This window comes from Numenius arquata, chromosome Z (genome assembly GCF_964106895.1).
Source record: "Numenius arquata chromosome Z, bNumArq3.hap1.1, whole genome shotgun sequence".
Lineage (NCBI taxonomy): Eukaryota > Metazoa > Chordata > Aves > Charadriiformes > Scolopacidae > Numenius > Numenius arquata.
The window spans coordinates 44,278,109-44,297,535 of record NC_133616.1 but is presented as its reverse complement, the minus strand read 5'-3'; the positions used below and the strand labels follow the sequence as shown (position 1 = coordinate 44,297,535).

Sequence of the window (19,427 nt, the reverse complement as noted above, 5' to 3'; positions counted from 1 at the left end):
ATCCATTTGTCTTTCTTGCTAAGAAATTAATATAGGAACAAAACCTGAAACTGCAACTCTGGTCATGCTCAGACAAAACTGCCACTGAAGACAGTGGGAGTTTTGCCAGGGACAGGATTAAAGACGGTATGATTTGCTGCATGCTACCAGAAATATAAAAGCTATGGAGCTACATTTTCATTACAGTGCTACTGGGCTTATTAAAAACAGCTAGATTTTGGTCTTTCACCTTTCAGTCACGTGGACTTGCAGAGGAGGGATGGATGCGAGGCGGACAAGCCAGCTTGCTCAAGAGCACTTAACACTGGGCTGGAAGCCAGCAGAAGTGAATCCTTCCTGCAGTATCTCCCTTTCCTCACCCTCTTTAAGGCCCAACAAGAAGGAGGAAAGGCGCAAAGAGGCAAGCCTGGATCCTTAGCAAACAGCACTAGTTGGAGGCAGTGCAGCACGCTCATCATCACAAAAACCTACCGAAGCCACTGACAGTATCTGTGCCGTTCCAGCATTGGGAGCACGCCTGGGCACACAACCCTTGGGAGGCTTTAAGGTGGGCTCTGTGGCACAGAGATAAGACACCTCAGAAGAGAGATGGCTGGAAGCAGCCAACACACAACAGCTTCATCGGGCTTCTGCCAGGGGTGAATGGAGCTCATTGGTAACTAGAGGAGCCCATTATCCCTAGGGGCGTACCTGGCTCTGCAAGGATGGGATGCGGCACTGCCTCAGGGTCCTTGGATTTTGCCAGCTGCTCTCTCCACTTGATCATGTTACCTTAGATGGATACAGAAACTAATTTTAAAAAAGTAGAGAGTTTAATCGACTCTGCGGTTGGGATGGTTTTGTTCTCCAACGCAACTTCCAGTGCATTAGAATTTGGTTTGCTAAGAAAGTACCAACTTTTCTTACTTTATGAGCCAATTTCTCCATTTTCATGGTGTCATAGCAAAACCCAAGGAATGAAGGTATGACAACTTGAAACAGCTAATTTATCTAACCAGCCTGCAAAATGAAGCAAAAATTAAGTCCTGCGCTACTAACCCATTTAAATTTTTAGGAGAAAGCAAGAATAAAGTAGGATCTCATTACAAGTGTCATTTTTAAAACAGAACTTCACTTTCAAGAGTATGATTACAAAAGAATTCTGACATCTTATATCACTAGCAATGCCATCTGGCACCAATTTAATTTCAATTGTCAAACAATTATTGCTAGACAATTAACTAATATCCACACCTGGGAATGCTTAGAATGCTTAATGAAAAAATATATGTTTAGGGACCATTATCACTTACAAAATAAATATCAATACAGTACTAATGATTCAAACACCAGAATAAAGACATGGAGGTCCTGAATTTAAAATAAGCTAGCCCTGTTGAATTAAACTCTCTGATCTGGGTTCTCAAGCAAGTTTCAAAGTATTTATCATACATAAACTCATTCAATACTAGTAGTAAAAAATGAGATTACTTTATTCACTGTTAGTAACACGTGACTAAAAGCATAATATATAGCACTATTTTACACCTACATAAACTCCTAAAAGATCATTTTGTAGAAAAAATGAAACTACAGATAAATACAGTTCTTACATGGAATATGGCTATTATGGATTAAACACCACAAAAACCTTACAGTTTTGGAATTAAAATTGCATTGCTTCAGTTTGTTGGCATTTCCTTTTTATGCTAAGTGTCTGGCAAGACCTAAGATATTTACTCCTACAAATGTTCACAGACAGTGAATTTCAAGCTTTAAAATTTACCATTCCCAAATAGTAGGTAGTAGTAGTACTTACGAATAGCAAATATTTAAGTTGGTCTCTTAGCTGATATGAATTGGTTAAAAGATCTGACTCATACCTTTCTCACTCTCTACTGATTTTGAGTTCCTCATGGTTTTGCATCCCATGCACATATATTCACTGCTGGACAGATTGTTCTGTTAGCGTTTTACAGTCACATGGCATAAACATAAATGCAATGCAAGGAAAGACACGGGAGAATCAGGCTGCACAAGCTGTGTGCTGGCAATTGCAAAGTGTAGGTAGCAATGACAAAATGTTTCAGAATGCTAAAGAAAGCAGTTACACATTACTCGGGGACAATTTAACTTGGTACACTAACAGCCCTCACTAGAATCCTGAAGCAGATAAAATTACTTGAGTAAGAGAAGGATGTGACTCCAAGCAGGACCACACACGCATGCACTATTTTTCCTGTCCATAACTGCAGCGATGACAAAAATCTCAGATGAATAAACGCCCCTCATTTATTTTATAGGGAATACAGTGCTGCGCTCTATCTGGGGTCAGAGCCAGGGCTCTGGTGTAACCAGGCAAGCATCTGCACAGACACTTTGCATCCTGTAACATGCAGATGGAATTCCTTATGAATGCAGCGAGTTAAAAATACATTTATATTCTCTATTAAACAAATAAATCTCCCAGTAGCCAGATTTATAGCACTCAAAGCAAGACCTGCATGTCTCCAAATGGGAAAAAAACATCAGTTTTTCAGAATTTCTACTCTCCTCCTAGAGACGATCAAACCCTTTGTAATTAGACTGACAACAGGATAACTCAGTCTCTCTGCCATCAGTCCTCAGCCTCTCTGCTTCGTCTGCCAAAGGCTGCCCTTGCCTGGCATCAGTATCTGTCCCCTGGCAATCACTGATCAAACTGCTACCATGTGGGCCACCTACAAATCACTAGTAGTTGCAGCCGCGCTCACCATGGCAAAGTTCAGACCAGAACCCACGAGCAAAAAGCGTTAGAGTCCCACAGTTAGGAACAACTGCCCCCAGAGGCAATGCCATCACCTCCTAATGACAGGTAACAACTTCACCTGGGTCTCAGGGCAGTCAAGTTCAACAGCAACAGCGTTATATATACATTTAGATTCCAATGAAGTGTGAAGTTGCAGCAGGGAATGGAAACTTGGCATCCTCTTTAGAAAGGAAAAGCAGTTATGATAAATCTTTCCCTTCCTCTTGAAGAAGCATGTGGCCCTTCATGCTTTTTTTTTTTTTTTTTTGTCTGAGACAGTGATAAAGTGTGACTGGAAAGAGATTATGCCAACTCCCAAGGGAAAACCAATGCTGACAGACAGGAAAAGGTAACCTGTTATACCACAGTAAAAAGCTGGTCTCTGTGTGTTCTGCTTCAAAAACCAAAGCTCAAACACTTGATGGCTACTGTAGAAAGGAAATGCTCACGCAATTCACAGTCAACTTACCTGATTTTGATTCATACTCTCAAAAGCAAACAAATCCAGAGTGTCGATGATTTGGGTCGCATTTAAAAAACATGACAGGTCTTGAAAAATGAGACAGCTGAGCAATTAGTAATAATAAAGAATTAATGTTTTGTGGCAGAAGCCTTCACAAGACCCATCAGGGACTGAGATATCACTGGGCTACTTGATACTCAGAAGACAGACTTCACCAAGACAGGCAGGCAACAGACAGGTAGTACCTCAGACTGTCAAAATATTACTTTTGGCTTATAGAAGGCAAAACTAAGAGAGAAACTAACTGCCTAGGTCTTTCATCTAATTATCTGACATTAATAGAAAAATCAATGAGCAGGGCCTACCATGAGGAAGCCAACACTGATATTCTTTAATGTAAGGCAACATACTCGGTTTTTAATCTGAATAAAAATGGGAGTCTTATGTAAATGTTTTCTTCTACAAAGCACTGACTTATCAAGACTTCACATTTTGCTCCAATTCTAATAGTTAATCTGTACAGGTATATACAGGCATTGGATTTTTCCTAGGAATCTTAAGACATTTAACAGAAGTCAACCAACTTCTTATGACTATGCATTATTAGGTACAAGTGCACCAGGAATCTCTGACATGGCTAGCCCTATTGACCTATAACCTATTACATATTACTCTGGGACCATCTAGGGCAGAAAACTGTGAGCTAACTTATAAGCTCTGACCTCAGCATTGTGGTTGGTCTCATGAGGAAGCATTAAAATTGGCATGCATCTTTAGAAAAAGAAAGGGGAATTCTGTTTCAGGCAGTGAGATCTATGTCAGGATATCTGCTGGAGTAAAGACCTTACAAAAGCTCAGCATGGTGCTGATAACAAACTGAAAGAAATGTCACCCAGCCCTCAGACAAAGGTTTATATAGAACTAGCTTTTTTCTTGGATCATGTTCTCTGAGGCAGGGATGAAGCATACATTCCTGAGACGTCATCAGCTTCAGTGCTTAAAACACTGAAATTGGTCTAAAACCCTTGCACGGGAAGATGTGGTGACTCTTCAGTGGGACCACACTAGTTGTCAAGAAACCGCACAATCAATTGCCCATCTGGCTGCAAAGAGTTTCACCACTTTCTGTTCCCTAACTTCTCCTACTTAATATAAGAGGTATTGAGGAATTATGATCTGTGGTGTCACTGATATGTAGTTCTCAACACACACTTGCATATTTGCCTTTTGCATATCCGCTCTCTTGGGAAGGTGTCATGCCTAGAACAGCCAGTTGAATACTCTGCTTCTTCTGGATGTGTAAATAGCACGGCACTTCTATGTGGCAAGAGTAAATGCAGCTATGAAAGACACTGGCACATTTACATTCTAACTTATTCCAAGATACTATTTAGGATTTTACTAATTACAGTTGCAGTGTATGAGGGAACTACATCTGAAGTTTGCTAAGATGAAAAATGAAGACACAATACTGGCATCATAAGAATAGCATAATGGGAATAAACTATGAATTTGGAAGCTACAGTAGAAAAGCAAATCGCATAAACAAAACAAACAAGTGCTTCTTAAATTACTGCTTTTCAACTACCAGAGCAAGCCTTTCATGTTAAACACAGTATCAACTTGTGCACCAAACATGAACTCCAAGCCAAACTCATTTTCAGCTCTTTTTCAAATGCACCTCTATTTTTTTTACTCACTTTTGTCTGTCTTCACACACTATGAAATGGAGTTTTACACTTTGAGGGGATTATTTTAGTTGAAACTCCATTCTCTGTTTATAGACCTTAACGACATCTGGTTTCTTTATTGTTAACTCTGCTCTCATGACGAAAGTCCTAGAGCTCTGGGTAGTAAATTGGAAGCCAAACAAAACATTATCATTTAAACCTAAAGTATTTGTCAGCTTTAACAAACCAGCTAGAGAACAAGTAGTTTAGAAACCTGCAGACTGTATTTCCTTTTTTTTAGGTAAAACACATTGCTAAAATAGTCTTTCAATAGAATTATCTGAATATCAGAAACAGTAATTTTGTGACTTTTTGCAACTGTCCTCATGAAAATGCAATATACAAATAACGCTTATTATGTGCTCTGCATTTTTGCTTTAGAGCCTGATTACTAACATAATATAGGAAGAAATGTCACTCAACCTGAAAATTGTCCTTTAAATTAATTTTACATTTCAAACAGAATTATAAAGTAACCTATGAAATTAACTTTTTATTCTTGCAGTATGTTAATGGAGAAATTGATGGAAATAATAATTTCTCAACACAAATATTCAATACAAGCTGTTTGTAATTTTTTTTCTCATTTAGAACAATAAAATAAAGGCTTTGCTTCTACAAGAATACTGTTAAGTTACAATTCATGTTCATTAAAAAATGAACACGTTTGCATTTTTACACTAATCTGAATTATCAAGAACATTAAGACTTTATGTTACTTCTTATCCTGTTGACTTCCTAATTTCCTGAGCAGTGTAAATGGCTATTTTCACTTTTATCTTTACTCAGCTTCATTTTTTGATTGTTCTCCCTAGATAACAACTTCTTGGGTCTGCTGAGGATGCAAAGCCTGTATTACAGTATCTCAATGGCAAGCTTGCTACCACTCAAAAAGAATATCCAATAGATGACAATTTCAATATGTTTTTTTTACTTGGTAAAGCATTTTCATTAACCTAATATTTCATATTGTCTGCACACTTTCTTTAAAATAATTGTATCTACCAGCTTAATCACGATCATATTTTACCTGTAATAGCAAGTCTTACTGAAAGCTTCTCCTAGAATAGATCTTTACATCAAGCCTGTTTCTTCTAGATAGTGAGGATACATCAAATTCGTTTCAAAAGCATTTTTTACATGGATGATGATAAAAAAGCATATGTATAAAACAGACTAAAACGCATCACAATTGTGCCAATAGGTGAAAAATCTGAAATTCCTTACGGGCATACAAAGCAGATCTGGTACAATGCTCAGAGTTGTGCTGAGCTCCCAGAAGAGAAAAATGTGACCAAACATTTCAGAAGCAAGAAAATGCATATGTAATGCAATATCCACATCTGCTATAGTCCAAATACAGCAATCAAATTTGTGGGAAAATAAGACATGCCCAAGTAAAAAGCAAAAAAAGGAAAAACTTGGGCTTAAATTGTGACATAACCATTTCAACATTCTTGTATATTCTGTTTCATTAGGTCTATCAAGAAATCCTGATGGTCCAGGCCAACAAACAAAAGTTCCAAAGCAAAACACACTCTTCAAATCATAGCACTGAAGTTTCCTTAAAATAATTTCAAAAATCAGTACAGCTCACTTGAGTATTCAACCAAACAACTTTTTCTACTTCTGAGTTCTGAGTAGGTGAAGCACAGCCTGACATGTAAAATCTGCTGTTTTGTGGCCAACAGCTGAGTATGTAGTCATTTGACCTGAATACACACACCTGATTGAATGTACATGTTAAAAACACATATGTTTAAATTAAGTTAAATAGAAATAAAACCACTGCAAACAGGTTTTTTGGGGGGCAAAGGGTATTTTTTAAATAGGGTAACCATTCAAGATGTTATAAATATATAATTAAGCAGTTAAATCTCACCGTTTATCAGAAAAAAAAAGCAACAATAAGCGCATTTATAACAACAGATAATAGGTGAGGAACTCAGAGATTCACTATTTTCCAATACAATGCACAATTACTAATGGAATACTAGATGTGAACAATTTACAGAGAGTGAAAGACACAATGAAAATTAATTGTAAAACTTTATTGGCTTGTTTAAAACAAATCTGTCAAGTACAATTTTTGTAAGTATAGACCGTCCAAACTGTTACGGTAGTACTTAGGAATATAACCAACGATTGTCTGTTCTTTACAGGAAATATAAAACAGTTTCAACATGAAGAATTTGAGGGGAGAAGGATAGAAAAGAGTCACATCTTGCTGATGGATTACAGCAAACTTTTTTTTATGATGTGACGTTATGTGATGGTAGAAGGCATTTTTGTGCTATCATTTAGAATGTTACTTTTTTCAACATGAAAAATAGTTTTAGTAAAGAATGCTTAAGTTCTATACTTTGGTACCAACAGAATGACTCTCCTCATATTTTTAAGTTGAACCTGAAGTCTAAGAAAGACCAAGGAAAATGGGGCTTTGAATAGCAGTGGAAGACATTCAAATGTATTTGCCAAAGACTCTGGTCTCAGGTTTGTGAACCAGAATGGCAGCCCAATTCTGCTCTCATGCTTAACGCCAGTAATATCAATGAAATATCTGTGTTTAAAAAAAAAATCTCAGGAAAAAAATCAGGATTCCTTTTCCTGTTTTGTGGACATGCCTGAGGAGTGAGCTCTACACTGCTTACATCAAGGAAAAATCACAAGAAGACCATGACTTCACACTCTACTTTTCTGACTATCAGATAGTTCTCTGAAATCCTATATGGTTGTTCTTGTCATTCCAGCCAAGGAATGGAATTACAGCGAAAGCATACATGTGATGAGGGGAGTTTCCTCCTATGTCAAGACATAATCTGCTTAGTAATACTGCTGTGAGTTGCTGCCTCTAGGGACTACGATGGAATTGCGCTCTTCAAAGTAGAAGCAGTTTGGCTCTATACTGCTTGCAACTCTGCTCCAGGCCAGGACGTGCTTATACACCACACCACAGCTGCAAAAATATAGCTAATCATGGAAGGATGCCATTAAAATTAGAAGGATATGGCATGTCCATACCCAAACACCACACAGTCTAATGTGGGCTCTTTAAATCTATCTTTTTTGGATGAAAATAAGTTAACCAGTTAACCTTGGGGTCTGATTAAAAGACAGTAACATTCAGTTCAATCACAATATAATCGATCAATATAAATTCAATCACACAGTCTACATGCTTGTGGAACTAAACAGCTATATTTCCAATTAATGCAACATTTTCTATTTCCACAGATTTAATTTGTATATACAAAAGAAAAACAGAACAAACAGAAGCCAACTTCAAAAGTTTGGGGATACATATTCCTATGGAAGTCAGACAATGAAATGGTCTGTGAAAAATGTGAAATACACTGAATTTCACTGAATTTTTTTTAGAGTTGGAAGGGACCATATAGATCATCTAGTCCAACTCCCCTGCTGAAGCAGGATTGCTTAGCGAATGCTACTCAGGACTGCATCCAGGCGGGTCTTGAAAATCTCCAAGGAAGGGGACTCCACAACCTCCCTGGGCAGCCTGTTCCAGGGCTCTGTCACCCTCACCGTGAAGAAATTCTTCCTCATATTCGAGTGGAACCTCCTATGTTCCAACTTGTGCCCGTTGCCCCTTGTCCTGTCACTGGGAACCACTGAAAAGAGTCTGGCTCCCTCCTCCTTCAACCCACCCTTGAGATACTTATAGGCATTAATAAGGTCTCCCCTCAGCCTTCTCTTCTCCAGACTAAAGAGTCCCAGCTCTCTCAGCCTTTCCTCATAAGGGAGATGCTCCAATCCCTTAATCATCTTTGTTGCCCTTCGCTGGACTCTTTCCAGTAGTTCCCTATCCCTCTTGAATTGGGGAGCCCAGAACTGGATGCAATACTCCAGTTGTGGCCTCACCAGTGCAGAGTAGAGGGGGAGAATGACTTCCCTCGACCGACTAGCCACACTCTTCCCTTTGCAGCCCAGGATTCCATTGGCCTTCCTGGCCACAAGAGCACATTGCTTGCTCATTGTCATTTTGCTGTCTACCAGGACTCCCAGATCTTTCTCTTCGGAGCTTGGCTCCAGCAGGTCCACGCCTAACCTGTATTGGTGCCTGACATTCTTCTTGCCCAGGTGTAGCACCTTACACTTTTCCTTGTTGAACCTCATGAGGTTCTTCCTTGCCCAGCTCTCCAGCCTGTCCAGGTCTCTCTGGATGGCAGCACAGCCCTCCGGGGTGTCAGCCACCCCACCCAACTTGGTATCATCAGCAAACTTGCTGAGGATACACTCTGTCCCCTCGGCCAGGTCACTGATGAATATGTTGAACAGGACTGGACCAAGTATCGACCCGTGGGGGACACCACTGGTTACAGGCCTCCAGCTTGAGCCTGTTCCATTAACCATTACCCTTTGGGTCCTGTCACATAGCCAGTTCTCAATCCTCAATACACAGTACCAATGTTCTCTGTGTTCCCTACAATGCTGTATTTATAGTTCTTAACAGTTCAATCCATCCATGAACTCTTGCTGTGGACATCATATGACAAAATCTGGCTCAACTGTGGGCCAGTGGGCCTGTGGGCCTACATTATAATCTGGAATACCTTACACCATCACATAATGACAGCAAAGCCCTTCAAAAGGATATTCAAAGATGCTGCATATTTGTACCCTGTGGGGAAAAGAGCTCATGAAGTAGGATGTTGAGGTCTCTCGATAACAGAAGAGAAGGAAAGAAAGAAAGAACCACTGAAAACCAGAAGAAAGAGAAGAAGCCAGACAGAATAATGAGGAAGAAGAAGAAAAAGAAGGAGGTACTAAAAACCTTTAGGTAAGTTTCTCGGGTTTTCTTTTGAAATAAACAAGAATAAAATGTTTCACTGCTGAATTAATTAACTTTCAAATTACTTCAAATTCAAAATATGCAACTGGAAAAGGAGGGCTGAATTATAAGACGTCAGAAAGGATGCATTTTTCTAATCTATCTGATAATGACTTCCAACTTTACAAACACTTGCAAGTTTTTAAGCATTTAAACAGCTGCAAACAAAGTGTTGGTCTTCTTCCTGATAAATAATTGTCAATTTATCATGGATGGCCAAGTGAAGATACTGAGAAACTGACCTTTGGATTAATGCTGTTGTGTAAAGAGCCAGTAAGAGCTGTATTGGTCATTCCTACATGGCAAACTTCTGTAAGTTTTTTCAGTTTTGAAAAACCGTGCTTAGGGATTGGCTGCACTTCAGGAAAGAAATGGATTTCTAGTGCTTCTGCTGGCAGCCAAAAGAGAAAGAGCAATTCCTGCATGAGCTATTTGAAGTAGAATTGTTTCCAACTAGCTGTCCACAGGTTTTCTTGGCACTGTCTGCTGCCCTTAAGGATCCTGCTCCCACTGAAATGAATGGTTTTCTTCACTGCTGCATGGGAGAAATCCAGCTGGTAGTCAAAGGCAGTAGAAAGGTTGGGGACTGCCTTGCAGAGGTTAGGGTACTCAGACACACATATATTGCCATGCAAATTTGTCACAGCAGCCTCCGTCTGTCCTGGCTGTGAGCTCCCACAACTCCCATCAAAAAAAGACATGGTCCCCAAAGACCCTCCTGCAGGAACAGCCTTTACTAGGGCCTCCTCTCTGCCTGGCATAGCAGGCAGCTGCAGCAAATACAACACAGTTCCCAGGCTCTGCCTGGGAACAATGCGCTTGTTTGCAAAATAGACCTGGCCATTGATCAAACTTCCACCAAATTTAACATGAATTGGTTTATTTAACAGACCTGATGACACACCTTGCCTCACACCGAAACACTCCCAAGCAGTGCTTCCTCTCCAGTCCCCCAACTAATCCGCCCATCAAACTGCTCAACAGCTTATCTCAGTACTTCTCTGAGTATATTAAAAGTCAATTTAAAGTAAATTCTAGTATAAATAAACCCCTTCTAGCAGAACATTAGAAATATGCTTTTATTTTAGATTCATGTCTGACACAGTGAAAAAAAATAGCAACTCTGCCTTTAGACGTTTCATAGCCTTTTTTATTGCTCAGTGAAACAACATAAAAGCTTTTTAATGTCAAATCCTGGATGTTCAGCAACTTTTACCATGTTAATGGTTCCTGCATAATTCCTAGTTTGAATCTCACTTTATTTTAAGGAGGTCAAGAATTCGTAATTAACTGAGCCCTTTGTAAACCAACACCATTTGGGCAGATCAGAATCTCTACAGTTACAAGCAATGTCCCTTACAATCAAGCTGAAAGACAGGAGCTAGTCGGTACTATAATTTCCACGTTAAAAGTTTAGCTCCCTTAGTTTTAAGAGGCTCTGTCCACATACTGAAAAGAAACCATTTTAGGAACATGTAGTCTTTTTCCAAGCACTGAACATCTGCGTTAAGACATTATTAGTAACAAATCATGTGCTGTAATCCATAAGGTTCTGTGAATATCTGCATCAAGTAATAGTGCACTGAGTGGCTAATATAAAAGATATAGCACAAAATATGTAAGAAGGATATTCTACAATATATATATAAATATATATATTTCACTGGTGCATAAATCAGTTGTGGTTTATTAAAGTTACCTCCATGATTACATAAAATCCAAAATACCGTGTCAGTACATGCTGAAATACTTGAAGGTCAAACCTACTCCTATACCATAAAGATGAACTGCAAAGTGCTACAAAATAAATCACAAAAACTTTGTGAAAAATCCCCAACCAATATCTGTGCACACTTATGCATATAAATACTATGAATCAGAAAGAACTACCTTTTAAAATTAAATATTTCAAGAATCAACTGCCAAATTCCAGCTCTGCAAGTTTGCCTTTTTCCTGCCAGAAGAAAAGGAGTCAGATTCTCACCTCATTTATTTGACAATAAATTGTGAATACATAACTGAAATATGTTGATTTTGTCCCAGCAAAACTTAAGACTGGAATCTCTACTGGGTCAAGCTCTGCTCATGATCCAACTTACATTTGATGTAATTCCACTGACTTTAGTTCAAATATCGCTGACCTAAACAATTCTCTATTGATTTAGAATCAGCTCAATGGCATCAGATATTACTTCAATGGGAGGAGAGATTCATGGGTAAGCAAGAAGTCTGAGAAGAGAATAATTAAAAGGAAGTTAAAAGAGAATCAGTAAGCACAAGAGAAAGTATCTCTCTAGAATAAGACCATGTCCACATAGACTTAGGGAGGAAAAAAGGTAGACATTCCTAATATTGTTTCTGAGGAACTGCAGAACACTTGTTGGCATCTAACTTCAAACAGCAACTACAATGGATATCCTTAATTGCTGCCATCCTTCTCCAGACCACCACAGTATGTGCAGAGTGACAAAGAAAGACACCACAATTCCTAGGTCATCGGTAGACTTTCAGCTCTCTCCTCTTTATGTAGCGAGAACACATATTTGGGACAGATTTTGGTGAAGGGAAGAAAGCACTTTAGCAACTGCAACTCCCTTTCCTAACCAGTGGCAAGAGAAAGGAAATATTTCACTACGTAGTCCTACAAGAATGCAAAAGTGGACATATTTCTTGACTAATGAGGACACTTCCAAAACTTGAGCACAGCAAGAACTTGGATGCGAGACACTGAAGAGAATACAAGAAAAATGTCAAAAGACTAAGAGTCCTAGAAGGCAAAAAGTGAGTAACTTAGATCGAACAAAAGAGTCAAGATGCCATTGCAGAAAGAGAGGGATGGTGTATCCTGCAAAAGAAAAAAAAGCAAAAGAAGAAAAAGCAATGTTTCAATGGAAGAGTGAAAATGGCTGAAATTATAAAGCACAAACAATGAAAAGCAAATACAAAAGAGACAAAACTATAACATCTCTGCTTTTTTACTAAACATAATTGTAAGGAATTAAAATCAAACTGTGGCTCAGAAATGTAATCAAAATTAAAAGAAATATAAGCATCTATCTCCGTTTTTTGCTGCTAGTCCTTGTAGCTAACTCTCAGTTAAAAAACCAGAAACTTCATCTTTCTTACGATGATTCCCTAAGCTGAAAAAATCAAATTATAAACTCAAGATTTGATAGGTAAGTAGCATGAAACTGAATGTCTAGCGCTATATCTAAATGCAGTTCCAGGTCTTGCAAAATGCTTGTACCTTTACTTAGCTTTAGTTGTTATAGTAAACACTTCTCAGAAGATAGTAGGCTCTCCTCTGACATATACTGAAGCATACTCTGAAGTATACTCTGCAGTTAAATATGAACAGTTAAATAGGCCTGTAAGTACACAGTCCGAAAGACCAACTGTATAGTGTTGTTATTCTTGCTCTTGGCTCAGAATCAGCATTCCAGCCTACTAAAGATTTGTACACTTACCCAAAATTATGGACTACATTGAATAAGCACAACCCTACTGAATGTGTAAGTGATGGCACTGGTTCAATACCCAAACAAGCTAACAAACAGTATTGCCACCTTTTTGTATACAGATCATACTCTCCATCTTCCTGGTAAAGTCAGTGGAACCACATACATAAATAAGATTTGCAGGGCCAGCTCTGCAATTTACTGCTTTAGGATTTATCCTGAAAGTATACAAGAACTTAAGGATGTGAGTGTTCCCATTGAAATCAATGAGTTTACACGCACACTCAAATTAAGCATTTGTGGAAGTTTTGCAGAGCCACTAATGCAGTAAAATAAAAGCAACTTTGCAGTTCACCTTTGATAAATATTATTTAGAAAAACAACATCTTTCCAGTTAAGTTCAAACAGAAAAAAAATTGACAGAGGAAACAATATGATGCAATTTCATCTCAATGTCATTTTGGAAGACACAGTGGGGACAAGGCAATAAGAAAGAGTGTGATAGCTTATTTCTGGACTTTCTTGAGTTTTATAGCTGCCTCAGGGCTTGGCTTTGCCCTGCTCTTGCAAAAACAGCTACTGGTTTGAATGTACTTCTACAGTTCTCCAAACACAATCAATGTCTAAAAGAGAAGTCCAAGGGAGGTGGCATTTCACTGGGCAAGAACACTGTCCACTCCCTAGTGTGCAGCACACAGCTTCCACAAGCTCAACAGCCCCTCTCTCATCTTTTCCTTATTTCATTTACCCATCCAGTGGGATCTTATGAAATAAAACAAAACCTAAAAGAAACAAAATAAAATATGAGAAATCATGCTTTTAAAAAAAGTCAAAGAAAAATTAATACAAAAATTAATCGAAACACAAATGAATAGTTGACAATCAAACACATAAACATAAAATGCATTTAAAGGATACATAAAATGTTAAATAAAAACTGTACATGAATTTATGAAAATGACAACATTAGCTCTGTCTTGTGGCCAATGACTTTATTCCATAATTAAAAATGTGTAAGGCATGTTAATCATTTGTCTTTAACACATCAAAATATTCATATTGAGCTCTAATGCAGTAAATCTAGAATTCTCCAACCAGGGACTATACTATGCATGCGTCAGAAAAACCTGTCAGGTGTCATGCCTTGTGCAAAGGCCTATCATGAACAAGCCTGGGTGCAAGTTCTCTGTCTTTGGTCTAGTCCATCACCTAAGTGAATGGGACCGCACTATACCACAGAGTTACTGTAAGTGCAACACCAGGTTTCTCTGTAACCTTTGTTTCACATCTTAGCTCTGTGCACATCATCCTTTTTGCCTGATCCAAACAGGTTCTTGCCCTTAATGTCATTAAATGACTTTGTAATGGCAGAAAAAAAGGAGCTGGAGGAAATATTAGTTAATTATCTTAAAATTAATTGTTTCTAAATATCAACAGGAACTTAAAAATCAACAACTAAATATGATGGCACATTGAAACACAAGTAAATACCCTTAGGTCATGTTCTGTTCTGAGACAAAGGAGAAACCCTGTGCACCTATCCCCAAACATTACCTGACCATCTAAGGCTAAGAGCTTCAAAAAAGGCTATGTTTGGCCCTGTGTGAAATCCAACTATCTGACTCTATAGCATAAGTACTTCCTAGAACAGCATTGTCTTACCCATTCGGTTGTTATCTGATGCAGTTGAGTTATTATGTACATCACTGTTGACAGTCACCATTACTTGTTCTAATGACATTTGAAAAAAAAACATGTGAGAGTTGTACTATTATCCTGTAAATGTAAACCTCATCAGTCATTTTTGTTTGTTTGTTTTGGTTGGTTTTTTAACTTGCTTTAGTAAGTTCTCAATGTTTATAAAGAGTGAAAGCTTATCTATATTCCACAACACTTTAAACAACAATTCAGAGCCAAATCTTGATTTGCCTTAAATGAATGAGACTTATGCTATCAGTTTCAAGAGAAGTTGAATTTGACTGTTAGTAATTAAGTAACAATGACTAATTCATTTACATTGCATTTTCTTGCTTGTTCTAACCTTGAGGCACTCTTAGTACTTCTACCCTGAAAGTAGGTAATGGCACATTCAGAAGCTGAACATGCTTTGAAGCACCAAACATTTCCAAAAGGGTGTGGCAAAATTCCTTTCCTCTGAAACAATTGCTAAGGTTTAGCATAAGGTGTCAAGCAAAAACAAAGGGACCTGGCTAATCCATGGACAATAATATATTATCAGTTGAAGTGAGCATCATTTCAGTACAGCTAGGCTTCTGCACAGGGATTGTTTTACCTGGAGAGGAAGGCTCTAGGTTAGACTGAGATTGAGAAGATGAACTTCTTACAGTCATATCCACACGTAGCGATGAGTATCATAAGAACTTGTAAGGAACACAACATTATTGTTGGAATCTGTGCTTTTATTTAAACTTACACGATTCAGGTCCTTTCTACCTCTACTGCCTCCTCTCATATACATAAAATACCTTAAAGTGAATTAACATAGTTTTGCCATACCACAAAATTCTCAATGAGAGAAATCAAAACCAAAATGCATCATTGAAAATTCAGTTCATCACAGTGTATTAACATCACATCCCTAAAAGCTTACTGTAATGTCAAGAAAAATGCAGAGCTGTGAAATATGTTGACTTTCATGACTGTATATACATGTTGCAAGCTCCATCTAACCATTTTTGAGCAAGACTGAGGACCTGTTTCTGCAGGTGGTACAAAGCTGGCAGGCTTTTCCAGGCCCTTCTGCAGTATTTTTACTAGGTCTCTGTAGTTAATCTATCTCCTAAGTAATTTTCTGAAGGATGTTTGGAAGTTACAGGTCAGACCGAAAAAGAGAAGTATCATCAGGGTTTTGGCAGTCTAGAATTGAAAGTTATTGCATGGTTGCTACCTTCCCTTCAAATTTCCTAGGCCATTCAGACCTCCGTGGAACTTGTTTGCTTGAATCTGTGAGACTGCATATGTTCTTCGACATTAAGTCAAAAGACAGATATATGTATTTACATAAAAACACACATCTACACCACATTTTTAACACTAAAGCAAAGCATTGCAAGTGAAAGCTTTCTGGCCTTTTAGTATTTTCCTTACCTGGTCTGCTGCAATCATAGTTAATCACATTGCTATGTTTAAAGTCACCTCTGAATTTTCATTTGAGAAGTTCTTAACCGATGGACTACTATTAAGTGTACAGTACTACGCAAATCACAGGTAGACAATAGATCTGCTTATATTCTTAGTTGCATGTGCATGTACATTAGCAACTCTAGTAGTCAACAGTGATGTCTAAAACAACCAGTATGGAAGAAGACTCAGACCTAGAATCTGAGCAGTCTACAGGAGTCAAGAAGTACACAAGGCAGTCGTGCCAGTCCTACTGAAGGCACAAGAATTCATTACAGTAACTAAATCTTTTAAAGGGAAAAATCATTACTAGAAGGAAGTCAAAAAAAAAAGGAAAGAAAAGAAAAGAAAAGGGTTAAAAAAAGAGTCTATTGATTGTATTCAGTGAAATATGGAAAGTAACTAGGTAACTTATGTAGAAAAGAAAAGGACACAGAAATACAGAAGAATTGCAGGAGGGGGCAGGGACTGAGGGGTAGGGGTGATAGGAAGGTTCTGATACAACACAGGCGAAATGGAGCAAGGAAAAGGACTGAAACAGAAAGACAGAGAAACTGAACAGAAGTGCTTTAAAAAAATGGTTCCAGGAAAAGTAGAAAAAGCTAAAAACCCATTAAGCAGCAGGCAATCTGGACTTAATTTGTACACTAGCTCTCTGACTATTTGGAGTCATTGAGCTAAGAGAGGCAAAATATTATGGGCAGTGGGTATTTAGAAGATGATTTCTCATGTTCTAACTGCCACCCTCTCATCTAGCTTCTCAAAGTTCTAAAAGGAGTGAGTTAGGCAGGTTCAGGCAAAGACTGATTTTGGTTTGAGTTGCTGCCGGGGCACTGGCTCTGAGTATAATATTAGTTTAAAAAAAAACACTGCTGTTATGTAAGCTGCCACTCAGACTTGCAGAGGAAAGTACACTGAGGAATAATAATAAAAAATTCAAACTAAAAGTGGGAGAAAAAAAGGTAGCCATCTTCCCTGTACAAGCAATGACAGACCTTCATTCATCCTTTAAGTGAACATTATGTACCCGTCTCTCTCAGATGCAAACGTGTCCAAGACAATAAAGAAAATAATAGATTAAAATGTAACCTGTTGATATTTCATTTCCAATATCATCTTTTCATTCAGAGAGTTTTGAAGTGAGCATTGTATTCATTACTAGTCTAAAAACAAAAATTATAATGATTTTGCAATACACTATTTGGGGACATCGAATTTAAGTCTAACTGCTTTCCTTCAAAGAGAATGTGCTGCATAAAGTGTAGTTTGAGTTACGTTATTAATATGGATCCAGTTGAGCCAACAGTGAGGATCTTTTTTAACCCTACAATTTGCTTTCTCTAAGTACCACAGATTACTATCTTACAAGCTTCCTAGATCTGTATCTCAGATACTGGAAGAGTATCTTCCTAAGAGTTTACTCTCATTGGGAGCTGGATAAAATACCTTTAAGACCAATTGTTTCTAGCTTTTCTATTCATTAGAGAAGAAAGCAAAAAAAGCCATATGTTTATGCATGCTGAACTTATTCTGAAAGAAGAGCCTTTCATAGACACGATCCTTTTTATACCTAAAGAAGCCAACTTTTTTCCTCCTTTAACCAGCACTCAGCACAGAACTGACTAGTTAATGACATCATCATAACATCTAATGCATCATAACATCTCATGCATTGCCATATTTGGGAACATCTGTTGTGGGAATAGTGACACATCCGTGGACTCAATTTCTACCTGTTCCAAACAATCTCAGTCATGGTCCTTCTCACCGGTTATGTTCCCTACAAACATTAACTAAGTCATTCAGGAAGGAAAATGTTATGACAGGGTTGTCTTCTGAACTTTCTTCACAAAGCAAGATGGTAAATTTTAGTTGTCTTAAATCTCTTCTACTCCAAAAGGCTTTGAAGTAATATATTCTGATGTGTTGTACATAAATTGGAGGTCTGCAGTCAAACTTTCAAACTTTCTTGGTCATTACAAACTTGACCTAAATTCTGTCAGAGTAAATAAAATCTTCCTACAATGAAGAATTATCTGAATTCAAAACTAAGTTTCATATACTCACATCCAGCTCTCCAAATATGTCTCTGCATTGAGGTGCATAAATTTGGAGATCAGGTATGTAAAACCAAACAGTCAAGGGAAAGCTCAAGCAAAATAAGTGCTGAGCAATTGAAAGTTTCTATTACACTTTCTCTTTTCATCAAATACATATGGTTAATCCTAAGTAGAATGTTACTTGGGATCTTGATCCAAACAGAGTATTTTGAAACAAAAATTAATTTACATTTTTACTTTTTCTAGCTTGGAGGAAATCGAGCATAACACCACATGTACCTCTGGTCTTTGTAAATGAACAGTGATTTATATGGAGAAAGCCCAAACTGCTGAGTGGAAGGGAGGAAAGAAAAGAGAAGATGTAGTTGCATTACCTAGAAAGATATTCTTATCAAATTTTTCAGTTTTTGGTTTCAGTAGAAAATTAAATGAACTAATTCATTCATAGTTTTATTTGCTTCTTGGATCTGAGCCAGCGCTTCAAAGAGCAGTGCTGGCTAATGCTGTGGCAAAATGAGGACAAAAGGTCACCTCATTTTTATTGGAAAGCAAGGAGAGGCTCCCAGATAGGTTTCTGGAGAGAATGCTTATCACACAAAGAAGAATAATGTCTTGCCTTTTTAGAGCAGTCCCTACATAGCAACAGGAGTTAAAGTTCTCTGAAGATATCCATACTTTTTCTTAGATTCTTCAGATTTTGCATGCACCAGGTTCAATATTGCTTTGTGTTTCAGAGCATAGCAACATAAACTTTTAATACAATTTTTTTCTTATTTTTAAACACCGCTTTTACACCATCAGGCACTAAAACAGTATTTTTTATTCATGTCACTAACAAATCTCATGGCATATGTATATATTTACTTTTTTATCTAAAGATAAAAGCATGGATAGAAGACAACCTAATGAAAATCAAAGACCTAAAACCACACAGACTTGTACACACTCTTAACTTATTA

At 37.8% G+C, this 19,427-nt stretch overlaps 1 protein-coding gene across 5 annotated transcripts in view; it reads right to left on the bottom strand.

Moving 5' to 3' along the window:
• Positions 1–19,427, bottom strand: part of NTRK2 (neurotrophic receptor tyrosine kinase 2) — a 208,114-nt gene that overhangs the window by 99,687 nt on the left and 89,000 nt on the right. Inside the window, exons 13-14 of one of the 5 annotated variants that reach the window (XM_074166923.1) lie at positions 14,930–14,998; positions 14,012–14,049 (exon numbers count right to left, since the gene is read on the bottom strand). The exons of the other annotated variants lie outside the window; for them this stretch is intronic. Coding sequence (XP_074023024.1) covers positions 14,012–14,049; positions 14,930–14,998 — 107 coding nt within the window. Of the gene's footprint in view, positions 1–14,011; positions 14,050–14,929; positions 14,999–19,427 lie in introns of those variants that run through there. 5 annotated transcript variants of the gene reach the window in all.